The 15,281-nt window shown below is 35.6% G+C and overlaps 1 protein-coding gene across 1 annotated transcript in view; it reads left to right on the top strand.

The window, feature by feature from the left end:
• The window catches only part of LOC306883853 (signal-induced proliferation-associated 1-like protein 2), a 138,557-nt gene that overhangs the window by 37,396 nt on the left and 85,880 nt on the right, over positions 1 to 15,281 (top strand). The window contains exon 2 of the mRNA XM_079439340.1: positions 13,421 to 15,165. Coding sequence (XP_079295466.1) covers positions 13,788 to 15,165 — 1,378 coding nt within the window. The 5' untranslated portion in view covers positions 13,421 to 13,787. The remainder of the gene's footprint in view (positions 1 to 13,420; positions 15,166 to 15,281) is intronic.

Consider the following 15,281-nt stretch of genomic DNA (forward strand, 5'->3'; position numbering starts at 1 on the left):
ATATATATTTAAATATTTTCTCTCGCAGTTATATCGTCGGGTAATTATACTGTATATAAAACGCAGGCATCAGGGAGCCGTTATTAATATGCGAGGCATTGAAACTGCTTTTGAACGATCCATCGATCGCGTTATAGTTCACTTTCAAGAGACGCGATCACACAAACTATGTTTACATTATGGAGCAACAGTACTTACCACACATTTCACAAGATCAGATGCTTGTCAGTGGTGCTCAGGATCTGTAAGTCATTCGCCATCATCCTCATCTCTCCTTACTGAGAGTGAAATCTTATGTACTGTAACAGGCTACCGCTAGCAAGGAGCTAACCATGTCCCTTTAGTGGCTCGCGTTATTTGCTTTCTGTGCCTTTCTGAATACAGACACCAACCCATCCCTGCACTTCACACCCCCTGCACGGCCTGGAACATAACATGTATTGTGTTATTTTCGCTGTTGTCCGCGCTTGTTTATTTACAATACCTGCAGAGCTTCTGATGGTTCGGCCGGCTTAGAACAAGGGCGGGTTTATGCAAATGTTGGGGGCGTAGTGATCCCGACTGTTGCGTCACAGTCGGTGTTATGTTCTGATTCGCCTGTTTTTCAGTGGTCTTTTTTAATCACGAGATTTACATATGAAGGAGGAAACTATGGTGTTTGAGGCTCACTGTATGTCATTTCCATGTACAGAACTGTTATTATTTAAATATGCCAGGGTAAAGACAGTGTTTCATTCTATGGCACCTTTAAATGCTACATCTTGCTTTAACATTTTCCATGAGTTTTTTTTAAACTCGCGGGCGCCGCTGCGCCCCCTAATGGCTGGGCGGAGTATCGATACTAAGGGCTAGAATATCGATACTGTATCTTTTTTTATTATATCGGTATGTATCTAAGAATCGATATTTTGAGCACACCCCTAATATACAGGTATACAGGTGTATTATTGTATTTTTTTAATTGCATTTTATTTATTTATTTATAGATCTTATCGTATTTTATTTTATTTTTTCAGTGATCTTATACCAGTATTTATTTAATTTTTAATTCAATAGTATTCTCTTTTTTTTTTAGTATTTGTTTTTATTTTTATTTATGTTATCAGCAGTGCCATACACCGGAGTAGCTTAACATGTTACATATGGCTGATATTACCTCAAAGATTCATGTTTTCAGAAATTCAGTGGGGATTATTAATTTCAGGATGTGCGTAAACACGTACGCACTTAACCCTAATATACAGAAGTGAGGATTGTAAAGCATTTTATTTTAGTTAAGAGTTCAAATATTATTCTCTTTTTTCTTGCTTTGCTCACCATTACATTGAATACAGGATTGTTAGATGTGCTAATGCATCATGGGGGTCAAAAGCCAGTTCATGCACTCTGTCTTGATCATTTCTTGTTTCAAAGCTTGGCACAATAGAGACATAACTTACTCTGTTGGAATATGCAAAGTGAATGAACTCAAGCCTCTTCAGTTTTTTTCCAGATTCTGTGTTTTTCCACGGATGTGCCACCTGATTTATTGGCAGTAAACAGCCCCACAACATACAACAACAAACAACACACACCACAGATTTTTATAAGGACTTCTCATGTCTTTGTGCAGGCTGTTTTCCCCCCAATTTATACGGATTTCTGTATTTTCCACCCTGAAGTATGATCCACATGCTGCTCCACACAAACTCCATCTCTGCAAGCGCTGTGGGTCCCTTATGACGTGTGTTTGAAAACACCGCATGCACTATTCATCTTCACAAATTTGTGAAAAACATTAAAATCGTGTATGAATCTATTATAAACAAAAGAAACGTCTCTCAGTGGTTTTCCACCAAGCTCTATAGTTTAATTTTTGAAAGTAAAGAAATGAATACAGCCATAGTATTGCTATTTTATCTGTTTTTTTTTCTGTATAAATGCTAATAATAATAGTAGTTATTATGACCGTCTGTTTTTTGGATTTTAAAGTAGTATTACTGCAAAAGTAAAATATTTCTTTAATTGCATTTTAATCATTTAAATATGATAAAATATAAATGGATAACAATTTAATAATAATAGTAATAATAATATGGAATGTTTTTTATTTTACAATGCAGTGACATTATTGCAATAAGACTTATTTATTGATTTGATAAGATTTTTATAATAATACAACATAAAAGTAAATAATAAAATAATTATTAATTAAATCAAATATTTTAAGCAATGGTTATTATTATTATTATTATTATTATGAAATACTCATTTTCATTTTACTTATTTTTATAATTAAAACATATTTTTTATATTTAAAATGTTAATAAGTAAACTATTATTTTTAATAATAATATTAATATTTATGAAATACAAATTTTTATTCCATAGTACCATTGTATTATTGCAATGTTTTTAATATTTTTATATACATTTTATAATTAAAATAATAAACTATTATTTTGAATAATATTAATAATAATAATATTTATTAAATACTAATTTTTATTCCATAGTACCATTGTATTATTGCAATATTTTTAATATTTTCATATGTTTATAATTAAAATTATAATAAATAAACGATTATTTTGAATAATAATAATAATAATGATGATGATAGTTGTTGTATAGTCACACTGAATAGGGGATTTGTCTTGGCTGGTCACATGGTCTGCTATTTAAGAGTGGTTTCTCTTGTCGATGCTCAATTCTGTTAAAATGTGGTTCCTGCAGAAACAAGTGTCCTGGAAGGACCGTCACATACACCAGGAAAAAGGGCCGTGTCTTCAGGGACAGGTGCTTTAATATGGGCTGCTGGCCAGCAATTTCATTTGGACCGAGGATAGATGGCTCTGCTAACAGCCCATTTCTATTTTCTGTGGAGGGACAGATCTGGGGATTTGAGAGGGGAGCATTCCAGCTGCTCCGGGGCAAACCGGTGACATGAACGCCCGGCATGAAGGATCGACTTTGGCTCTAAAACTTCAGAAGTTCTCTTTGTCCTTAGCAAGTCTTTTTTAACATGCTTCTGGTTGCACAAGCTGTTGATGTGTTGGGAAACATGTCTGAACTCAATTGAAAACTCGACAGTAGATTTTGCATTCTTTGATATTAGTGAGAATTAGTGTGTTAATCAGGTGCAGGGCAACGGTTTAAAGTGAATCTTGCTTGGCAGGTTAGTTAAACTGATGACATGTTTATAGCTGTTTACCTGAATAGTAAAACATCTGGTTTAATTGATTTGAAGGAAACACTAAACTGCAAATGTGCATTGGCTGGACTATCCTGAAATACACTGTAAAAAAATATATATCATTGCAAACTTTCTACTTCAAAATTTCATGTTTAATATAATGTGTTAATTACCTTTTCTTTGTAATCAACTGTGAAATCTACTAGCAATTTATCAGTGAAAATAGTTTCTTTCAGGGTAAAAAACAATGTTTATGATAATATTTCTATCATTTAGAATTTATTAATGTATTGATTTAGCTTTTATTTATATTTTTGGTTTTCAGTTGACGTTTTAATAATTTAAGCGCTTTTTCAGTTTTAGTGTTTTTATAATAACATTTCTATATCATTGATTTATTTTAGTTTTTAATTTACTTAGTTTGAGTTATTTTAGTACGTATTTATTATTTATATTAACATATTTATTATAATATGTTAATATAAATAATGTAACATATTTATTTCACTATGGTGTTGATTAAAAATGTTTTGTTGTTGTTGTTGTTATTATTATTGTTATTATATTTTGAAATATTCCATTTGGTAATTTTACTGCAAAATATTACAGTAGTTTTTAGTTATTTTAGTTTTTATGTAATAATATTAATAATAACAATAATAAGTTAATACTTAAAAACATGAAAAGTAAAATAATAAATGTTATAAATTATTTTAATTATTAAAAAATATAACTATCAATGTCTAATAATCATTTTGTGAAATATTCTATTTAGGAATTTTGCAGCAAAATATTACAGTACTTTTTAGATATTTTTGTTTTAATAATAGCAGTAATAAATATATAATTAATTAAATATAAAGTATAATAATATGCATTATTATTTTAGTTATTATAAATTATTATTTATTTATTAATTTATCAATCACTAATAATAAGTATTATTATTATTATTATTTTTTATTTTTTTTGATGATGCGTAACCACAATCAGGCACAGCAAACCTGCATTCTTTTTTTTTTTTTATATAAAATTTTTAAATAATTATCACAATTTTTCTGAAAAATCACAATTACGTTTTCCCCAAATTTTAAAGTAACCGTTTCTATTCACATTTTCCTTTTCTCTCATTGTGGTGACTGAATGCGGTGCATCTCTGCTCTCCAGTCTCGTATTTATTCTGTCTCAGACTCGTTATCAGCGTGTCTTTGATCGTCGGAAGCGTGTCGGTTTTGTCGCTCAAAATAAAAATGTCTATCTGCAAGCCTTTCAGCCGCCAACTGTTGATGAGCGAAGGGTGTGATTCCCTACAAAACCTGGCTATTAAATTCCCAGCAGTGCTCGACGCAGGCCTCAAAGGGCCCGGCTGACGGAGGGGCCCGTCTTATTACAGAGGAGCTTATAGACTTCTAATGTCCCGAGCTGCACGCTGGTGCTAATTTGAGTGTCAGCTTGTGGTGGAGGCCTCCCCGTCGAGGGCCTGAGTTATGAGCTGCAGATAAAAGGAAGGGTGTGTTTTGGGGGCCGCTGGATCTCTGTTGAGGAGGACTGCATCCACCGACTTGGCCTTCGCCCCAAACAAACACGCACCCTTAAGAATAGCCCCGTCAGTAGGAGAGAATCTGTTCCCAGGACCTAATAATGAACCTCTGAGGATAAAAGACGCACGTTAACTGGCCTGACAGTTTAATTGCTTGAGTTTTGTTTACAAGATTTGGCCCATTTTCATCTCACCTTTAATCTTTTAACTTACATAAACATTATTTAATGTAATGTAAAATGTAGAAATTAATTTTAATATATTAAACATAAATATTAGTTTGTAATTTATTATTGTAATTTTACAGTTGACATTTTCTGAATTACTCATCTTTTTTTACAGCAATAACATTAACATTAGTCCTTTTATATTTTTATTTAGTAGTAGTAATAATGTTTATTATTCTGATTTATGAAACTACATTTAAAACTAATATTATAATAATCATTATTATTACAAATTAAAACTGTTAATATAATAATAAGAGGAATTAAGAATAGTGATGATGACGATGGTTCTTATTAATTAGTATTAATCATTAGTAGTACAAAATACTACTAATAATTGTTATTATTGTTAATATTACTAAATACAAATATTATTCATATTATTATTGCTACTGCTGCTAAATAAATATTAAAATAATACTAACAATACAAATTAATAATTATGATGATTCTTATTAATGATTCTTAATATATTAAAGTACTAAATAAAAATTAATAGTTAAGTTAATAGTGTAATAATTATAATTATTTATTATTTATCATTATTACTAAATAATATTATAATTGTTATTATTTTTAAAAGTAATGATGATATGATAATTCTGGTTCTAATAACTGTTTGTGCTAAAAATATTTAAAAATATAAAATAATAACAATAGATACTATCACTAAATAAAAATATTTATTTATTTCCATATTTCATTCATTTATTTATTTATTGCCGTATTGAGATCACAAAACTCTACAAATAAGCAGGAATGTTTCCTCGTCTCACCTTCAGTCTTTTCTGCTCCTTCAAGCCTCCGCTGAAGCACAAATACGAGTGTGTGTGGAACCGGAGATGCCAGGGTCTGCTTACCATCTCTCATTTCTCATTTGGACCACAAAGTGAGGAATTTAATAATCGCCATCCGAATCACCTCAAGGTTAAAACAACGGCTCTTGAAGTTTGATTGAAAGCAGAGAAGTAGTCTGAAGCGGTGAACTTGAGCGAGGTGTGTGTTGTTTTGTGTTCTCAGATAATAGACTGCCAGCTCTTTATTTAACCTGAATGAGCACAAATAAACATTGTTGGATAAAGGACGTACATGTTAGCTGAATTTGAAAGGGAAAGTCTCTGAAGAGGTTCATTACCTCATTTTGGCGATCAGCCATTCATTATTTATGAAAGCCGTTTAGTGCGTAAGGTGTCTGATTATGGACTGTTATTTTAACTCCGCTGCCTGCTTCTTGCAGCCACTTGTTATTGCAGACATTACTATTGGTTGCTATTATTGTCCAAATGCTAAGCATTAAACTTTGCTGCATAATTTGCAGTTTATGCTATTCACATGAAAGCTTATTGAAGAGAGCTTGCTATTGCTTACATTTTTATAATATAATATAATAAAGGGCCCCTTTAGTCTTGATGAAGCCCGAAAATGCATTGGCACAATAAAGGAGTGATTTTCTTTAACAGCACCTTTTTATTCCTTGATTTCTCCACTCCTCAAGTAGTGTTGGTTTTATGGTTTTTGCTTCTTTCTGGTTGGTTTTGTGATAAAATCTGACAGATTTACAATAAATGAGAGATGGGAAAAATAGTTTTTGTTATTGAAATGAAGCTAATATAAAATAAGATACAAATATTTGATAAAACACTTACAAATTTTGCCTTGGCAACTGACTGAAATTAATTTGTTGAAATACTGAAAGCAAGTTGAAGTATACTAAAATGACTAAATAAAAATTAAAGAAATTAAGTATATACACGCACACAAATATAAAAAAAAAACACATAACAGAATGACTAAAACTTAAACTAAAATGAACATATATAAAATACTTTGTGTGTGTGTGTGTGTTTGTGTGTATATATATATATATATATATATATATATATATTTATTTCAAATATTATTAAATAGTATAATAGTATATAAGCCAGGGCTGTCCAAACTCGGTCCTGGAAGACCAGTGTCCTGCAGAGTTTAGCTCCAACGTGCCTCAACACACCTGCCTGGAAGTTTCTAGTACGCCTAGTAAGAGCTTGATTAGCTGCTTCAGGTGTGTTTGATAAGGGTTGGAGCTAAACTCTGCAGGACACCGGCCCTCCAGGACTGAGTTTGGACAACCCTGGTGTAAGCTGTCACTGGGGTGGGACATTTTCAGAAGGTACTAATATGTACAGTTTGGGGCTGTTCACACCTGGTCACTTCATGCGTTCTTTCTGATCGGATAGCTATCCGATCTTGAAAAGACCAGGTGTAAATGCCCTCCGAAATGCATTCGAGACGGATATAAATCCGATCGCTCAAACCACTTCAGGAGGTGGTCTGGACAGCATTCCAGACGAAACTGGACAAGTGTAAATGCATCTGGCTGTTGAAACCACATATGCTAATTTTGCTCCTCCCAAAATATATAAAAAAATAAACGCGTGAGAGCATTTAATAGGCTATATGGTATGTTCTAGTCAGATATGACAGCGCTAATGCAACACGCATCGCCGCGGATGAGTAGCTGAGTATCTCTTCAGCAAGCCGAGGCGCAAACTGCCGCAAATGAAACTGAAACACAGAACCATCTTCATTAAAAGTAGTAGGACAAACTTATCTTTCCAGTGCTGATGCCGCGCTCTCTACTATTGCGTAACTCAGTTAAATTGAAATATAGCACGGGAATTTATATCCGTTTTGCCAAGACACATTTATGTGGCCAAGTGTAAATGGAAACGGTTTAACAAATCAGATCAGTGAAAACGCATGAAATGACCAGGTGTAAACAGGCCCTTTAAGTACTAATACATACATTTAGGGTAATAAAATGCAACCTTTAGGGGTAAAAGAAAAAAAAAGGTACAAATGTGTAATTTTTGAAAGGGTACCTTCCCAGTGACAGCTTTTGTACCTTTTTTATTTAACCTGGGGAAAAAAAAAATGTTCTTCAGAAAATGATCAAATCTAATTTTATGATTGTTTTTTCAAATATTGAGATTTCATGTGCTTTTTGATTATTCTTTTGTACTATTAGAAAGTTGTGTGTTTGTTTGAGCTCAGAAATCAATTTAATTTGCCTGTTAATATTTGACATCTCACTGTTTTAGAGTTGTTGTGTTGTGAGGGTTTAATCAGGAGATGATCTCAGGTTAGGTTTGCACTCATGCTATCAGTATAACGGCGAAGCAGCATGCTGAAACTCTCTGCGGCGTCCTGACTTTGCAGCACAGCTCTCCTGTCAGAGCTGGTTTGGATGATGAGGAGGTTTGCAGTGACCCTTGTGCTCGAGAGAATCACAGCATTCAGCGCTTTCTGCCCTTCATATCTCACCTCTTTAATGCACTCAAAAGTACAATGCAAAAAAAAAAATACTACGGTATTTTTGTGCAATTTTTAATACTCAAATTAAATATTTAAGAGTTCAAACCCCCACAAACCTTTCTAATAGTAGACTATCATATCCATAACCATATAAAATCAGCAATCTTAAAAAACAACAACTGCAATAATAAAAACTATTATTATTATTATGCACGACTTGACACTACGATGACTCAATGTATACAGTGGGATTTATAAATAATTGTGTGGAAAAAGGTTAAGTAAAAGATTAATAGTAAAAATTAAAATGAAAAATCAACTTGTTTTTACGATGCATGTGATGTGATTTATTATAAATAATTGTGTGGAAATGTGGTTAAGTGAAAGATTATTAGTCAAAAGTTTGGCCCATTCACAACTCACTGCTACAATACCACAATGTCTATGATATGATTCATTATGAATAATATTATTAAAATTAAAAATAAGTTGTGCCCATGCACAACTCACTGCTGTGGTGCCACAATATCTACGATGTGATTTAATATAAATAATTGTGTGGAAAAAAGTTTAAGTAAAAGGTAAAAAAAAATAATAATGTAAAAATAAAAATAAAACCAAAAAATAAAAAATAAAAGTTATGCCCATGCACAACTTTCTGCTACAATGCCACAATATCTACAGTTGATTTATTATAAATGTTTATGAAAAATAAAAAATTAATATAAAAAATTTGAATTAAAAATAAAACACAACTTTCTGCTACAATGCCACAATATCTACAATGTGATTTATTTTAAATAGTTTTATGGAAATAAGGTTAAGAAAGCAGATTAAACTGATGAATATAAGGTTAAGTGAACAGGAATGAAATTAAAAATAACTTTAGCTTTAAATGTACATTTATATTCTTATTCTCGTTTTATTTCTATAGCACAAATTAATACAACCATTGTTGCCCAATGTGCTGTACAAAAATATAATTTTTTTAATAAATATACAAAGACAATAACGTCACACAGAAAAGACACAAAGAACATAAAACTCCCAGAGAGATTAAAAGCCTGAGTTAATAGATAGGTTTTTCACAATGATTTTAAACTTAGTCGGAGCTGATCTAATATTCACAGGTAACAATTTCCACTGTTTCGGGGCAGCAACTGAGAAGGCGCCATCACCCTTAAGTTTTAATCTAGATCTGGGAATTGTTAAAAGTTGCTGATCAGAAGACCTCAAGGAAGGCTCTAGCAGAAGTTTGACGTTTCACTAAGGCACCAAGATATGTTGGAGTGAAACCGTTTAAGGATTTAGAAAAACAAATACTAAAAGTTTGCATTCTATTCAGAAACGAACCAGCAACCATTTGAGAGAAAACAATATCGGTGTAATATCGGTATTACAATAATCGAGTCGTGAAAAAATGAAGGCATGGATGAGTTTCTCAAGGTCATTAACAGAAAGAAAAGTCTTTACTTTAGCTAGAAGTCTCAGATTAAAAAAGCATGATTTAACAACATTGTTAATTTGCTAATCAAATTTGAGTTCTCGGTCAAACCATACACCTAAATTTTTCACAACCGCTTTGTTTACATTTACAGAGGCCAAATTTTCAGTTTGTCCAAATAAAATAATCTCTGTTTTATTATTGTTAAATTTCAGAAAATTGAAAGCCATCCCTTAAGCAGTTCAAAAGCGGAGTTCTTATCATTCTTATGGCATATAAATCTGTGTCGTCCTCGTAACAGTGAAAAGAAACACCATGTTTTCTAAAAATGGATCCCAAAGGAAGCATATACAACGAAAAATATGATGATATATGATGGCAAATATGAAATATGTGATGGCAAAGTAAGGCTAGACATGCTCATATCAAACGGTGTGCTCCTAATATTTTCCTCGGGGTCCAGCGATCTCGTCTGAAGCAGATGACAGCGGCGTATCATTTTAAAGATGGCTGACAGCAGCGGGTTCTCCTGGTGACGGCACATTAATACTCTCGCAGCCTCTAATCAGGCCACCATGTCAAAAGATTATTTTAAGACCTGGTGAAACGGCACCAAAGACACGAAACCGGCCCAGCCAGCGACAGAAAATGAGTTCATCGCCATAATTAGTCTCACACAAGCCTCCCCCTTCACCTCCCCAATTTCATTTCTTTGGCCTTGGAGGTTGACCAAAGATAATGACTGCTGAGCTTTTCTCGTTAAAGACCTCTCTCTCTCTCTCTGTATGTGTGTGTGTGTGTCAGACCCTCCCATCATTAGCTTCCTTCACACACACACAGAAGGCCCACTCAGAAAACAAGCCCTGCACAGGTCAGAGGTCATAGGGATGATGTATTTTTGCTGACCACGAAGTTGTGCTGCAATCAGGGGCCCCTGTAGAGAAAGACACGATGGAGAGCATTTATCATTGTCTGTGTTCTAGATAGAGACCACCATGATGTCAAGTTTGTGTGGCAGATGTTTATTCTGGGCTTGAGTTTACACTTTCCAGAGCTTTTACTCTCTCTGTTTCATTCATTTTTCTACAATATTAAAATGTAATAATTAAGTCAACCATTAAAATAATTGACAGCTTATTGTTGAACAGAATTGTAATATTGTTGCATCTGTAATTTTTACTTCTGCTCTAGTTTCTGCACTATTATAGCTTAATCTTGAAACTTGCTGTTGCAATAGTGTATTATTATCTCTTGTATAATGAATTGCTTGCATTGTTTTTCATTTTTAGGTTGCTTTGGATATAAACATCTACTAAATGACTACAATTGCAAGGAGAAAGTGCATCAAGGCCTTTACAAAAAGCCTTTGGAACTCATTGCCAGTTAGCATGTGGTTTGCTTGGATGAACTGCTCTGTTAAGACTTCATTTGGATTTAGACGTTTAGATTTGTAAAGAGCTTTTGGAGAAGAATCTTTCTGTTGGAATTCAGCAGTTTCATTACACTGAAGGAAACACTTTCAGTCACAGTTCAATAGTCCTTGAGTGTTTTGAGGACAGGGTTTTTCTCAGTGACCCTGGTCTGTGTGTGTCTTTTAATGATTGTGTCGATGGGAAAAGGATTACGTAATCGGAGCTCCTCTGTTTTGTCCTTGCTCATCGTTTCAGAAAAGCCTGTCTCATTTAATGAAGTTATTTCAGGAAGCACTTTTGCTGCTGCTGCATTTCAATGTGAAAACAGTTAGGCTACAGCACTGGGATCCACAATCCTGCTCGCTCGTACCGTCGTGAAGGAGAGTCCAAGGGGAAGCAGTCTAGGAAAAGTCAACGCATATACACCAATGCAATCAGAAAATAACATTAGCTGATCTGATGTTAACATAGAAATTACATGATAGTTTTATATTGTAAGTTTGCTTACAAAACTGTATTGTAGTATTAGCCTGTTTTTGAACATGCACCATGGTCATTCTTCAAAGTACTATGTGATACCATGATTTTTCTTAAAGATGAACCCAGTCAAAGGATGCCATTAAGGTTTGCAAAGTGGTTTTCTGTAGCTTTTTTTCCATATAATTAAAAAAAGCCTATATTTTTATTTCTAAAGACATTTTTGTCTATTCTGCCACAATAATATGAATTTCTTTGAATTAATTTGTGTTCTTCCCTGCGGAAAAAAATGCTAAACCAGCGAAGACCAGCCTGACCAGCTAAAGAAGTGGTCTAAACCCCTCTAAAACCAGCCTGGAACACCAGCTAAAACCAGCCAACCAGCTTAGGCTGGTTTCAGCTGTTGTTGTTGGGTTTCTTTTATTTATTTATTTATTTCTCAGCACTGCAGGGTCAAAAATATAGGGATTTATGCAAATATTTGATTAATCTGCTTCAATAATAAAATTATTATTTTTAATAATTAAAAATATTGAAAAAAAATATTCTCTTTTATCCAAAAACTACAGCCAGGGCTCCCTTATTAATTCAGTTTCTCAGTCTTGGTGGTATTTTATGTATGCCAGCTGTTAATTTGGGCCAAACCTGTACTTGAATGAATTAATTCATGAATTAATAAAATGAATTAATAGGTTTTTGGACAAAAGAATGTTAATAATTCTTTTTTCAATACTTGCAGGTTATCTCAAAATTTGCATGTTACTAATCAAAATGCTTTAACCAAACTCTTGCAATATTGCTAATATCATTATAATGAAATTACAGTATGCAGTACTGGCCTATATATCCAATGTTTAGTGTATATTTGTAATCACTATATTTAGTGTTAAAACAACAGCATATACATTACAGCTAATCTTGTTGTGGCCCACATTCGCCCTCCAGATGTTGTTTGCCCTGCAAATATAAACAGTACATTAAAAATTGAATCATGGGATAGGGTGAATGCAGTGAAGATGGGATGTTTTGTCGCTTGTGCCTGTTTTTTGTTTTTTTTAGGAGTAGTGAAAATGGAATGAATATTAGTGGTTCTGTTCAGAAAAAGGGTCATAGCATTTACATTGTAGGTCAAGCTATATAATGGATTTAGCAGATTTTTTTTGTGGGCTGATAGCAATGTCAGGTCATGTTACATGATTCTGAATAGCACATATATAAGGATGCATGAATGTGGCACCCGTGCAATATACATGAACAAGAAAAACCCATTTAGGTCATCAGTGGCATCTTCCCAACCCACAAGCGGTGAGCTGCACAGAAGCTGAAGTTCAAATGCTGGAGTCCCCACTGGGAACCTTGGCTATATATGCTATATGCATTTATAGTTTTGCATGTAATATATGCATTGCAATTGGGGGCTCCAGTACTCAGTGGGAGCAAATAAATGTGGCATGAAAATAAAGACATTTTGCGGAGTTCTTCTTACCTAATACATAATCTAGTTTGAAAACCACTGAATGTTCCCTTAAGTTTATGGCTAACAAGACTGATTTGAACCCCTACTTAGTCAGTAAAAGTAAGCAACAGAAATAGGCATTTATATTATATTTTATATGAAAGATCTCTTTGTGAGAAGACCTTCTTGAAGGAGTCATCGGGCATGTTTTGCGGTACACACCCTGCCCCTTATCTAAGTCTTACATTGTTCAGTGGTCATAAGGAGGTTGTGAGAAAGTCATCCCACTGTTCTCTCTGAAATCCTGGAAGAGTATCCGAATAAATATATTCTGCCGTTCTCTGCGAGATGCATTAATGCGCTTTTGTTTTTCTCCTTGCTCCCAACAGATCGCTCTCCTCCAGCTGTCATCCTAAATTAGCTGAGCTCTGTGAAAGGAGAGCCGTTTCAACTGACCCCTTCTGCTCCTTGAAGCTCCAGCCATCCGTGACACCCAAATGCTGCCTGTCTTTCATCAAACTGGTCACTCTTAGAGAAAAATGGACTTTGAGTGAAGGGCGGCCCTTTATGTGGGCTGACTCCCTCTAGGACGACTCTGAAACTAGTTGAGACTCAAATGGGTGACCTATGACAATGTAATCAATAAGGGGACTTGAGTTCTCGCTTTCCCAAGCAGCTGCAAGCAGGATATGAGCTTGAGCCGTGGGTATCGGTGATAAAACTAACCTTCCTTCGCTTGAGGCCTCCTCTAACGTCATGCAGTCATCTGAGGAATTGTTTAGCAAGAAGCTGAAAGCGTTGAATGGGAGTATGGGAAATCCAGTGGGCAACATGCAGGGCAAGCTGGACGGGGGTGGAAAGACGAACGGGACGCCTGCTATGCCTAAAATGGGGGTGCGGGCCAGGGTGACGGACTGGCCCCCAAAAAAGGAGGGTTGGGGACCCAACTATGAGACCGTCATCACGGCCTTCCAGAACGGACAGCCAGACCAAAGTGTGGAGATCATGGATTTGGGCGAAGCACCTTTGGAGCCTGATTATTCGGATACAAAATATTCCTTGAGTGACTTTTTGAGTCGATCCCCTATGAAGGGACTCCATCCGATTCGCCAACGGAGTAACAGTGACGTGACCATCAGCGACATTGATGCAGAGGACATAATGGACCAGAACGCTGTCAACCCCAACACCGGCGCCTCGTTGCATCGGGAGTACGGCAGCACATCTTCGATTGACCGTCAGGGTCTTGGGAACGACGGGTTCTTTACTATGTTGCGAGGATATCGGATTGACAACGTGGACCATCGCAGCGCTCCACCTGCCGGGTTCCCAGAGCTCCTTCGCTACGACACAACCCTCTCCCCAAGCTTGCAGACCGCTACACAAATAGCCCGCGGCGAGATCGTCCGCATCTCTGGCTACGACTACGTGGACAGCTCCCTCCTCTACAGCCGAGAAAGAGAGAAGTCCTTCATGCGTCGTCTCAAGTCAGAATCATCTGAAACATCGCTGTTCAGGAAACTGAGGACTATTAAGAGCGAGAACGACGGTCTACGGCTTTCCACCGAGCAGGACGACCACCGGCCGCTCAGCTTCCAGAAGTGCTTCGCACACTATGACGTCCAGAGCGTCCTCTTTAACATCAGCGAAGCGGTGGCCAATCGCGTAAGCCTCAGCCAGAGGAAGAACACCACCACCGGAGCTTCTGCCGCTTCCCAATACCAAGTCCCAGGAGGTGGACAAGTGGTTGGGAATACAACTGGACCTGCATCCATGTTCGAATCGCCACTCGGAAGTCGGGAAGACCTCAATCCCAAGGAGAACCTGGATGCGGATGAGGGGGATGGGAAGAGCAATGGATTGGTGCTGAGTTGCATGCATTTTCGCAATGAGATTGGTGGAGAAGGGGAGAGGAGGATATCTCTATCCAGGGCCAACAACACCACCTACAGCGCTGGAGGAGAAAACTGCTCGTTCGAGTCCTCTTTGAGCTCCCACTGTACTAATGCTGGCGTGTCTGTACTGGAGGTGCCACGAGAAAGCCAACCAATCCACCGCGAAAAGGTCAAGCGGTACATCATCGAGCACATCGACCTTGGAGCGTATTATTACCACAAATACTTCTATGGGAGAGGTAAGCCTTGTCATTTTGCGTGAAAAACAAAGCTGATTCTTGTTTGTTTAACTCAACATGAAAACTAAATTGACCTTTCATTCCTGGTTCTATTCAGAATGATTCATCAGTGTATG

The sequence above is a fragment of the Barbus barbus genome (assembly GCF_936440315.1).
Source record: "Barbus barbus genome assembly, chromosome: 18".
Classification (NCBI taxonomy): Eukaryota; Metazoa; Chordata; class Actinopteri; order Cypriniformes; family Cyprinidae; genus Barbus; species Barbus barbus.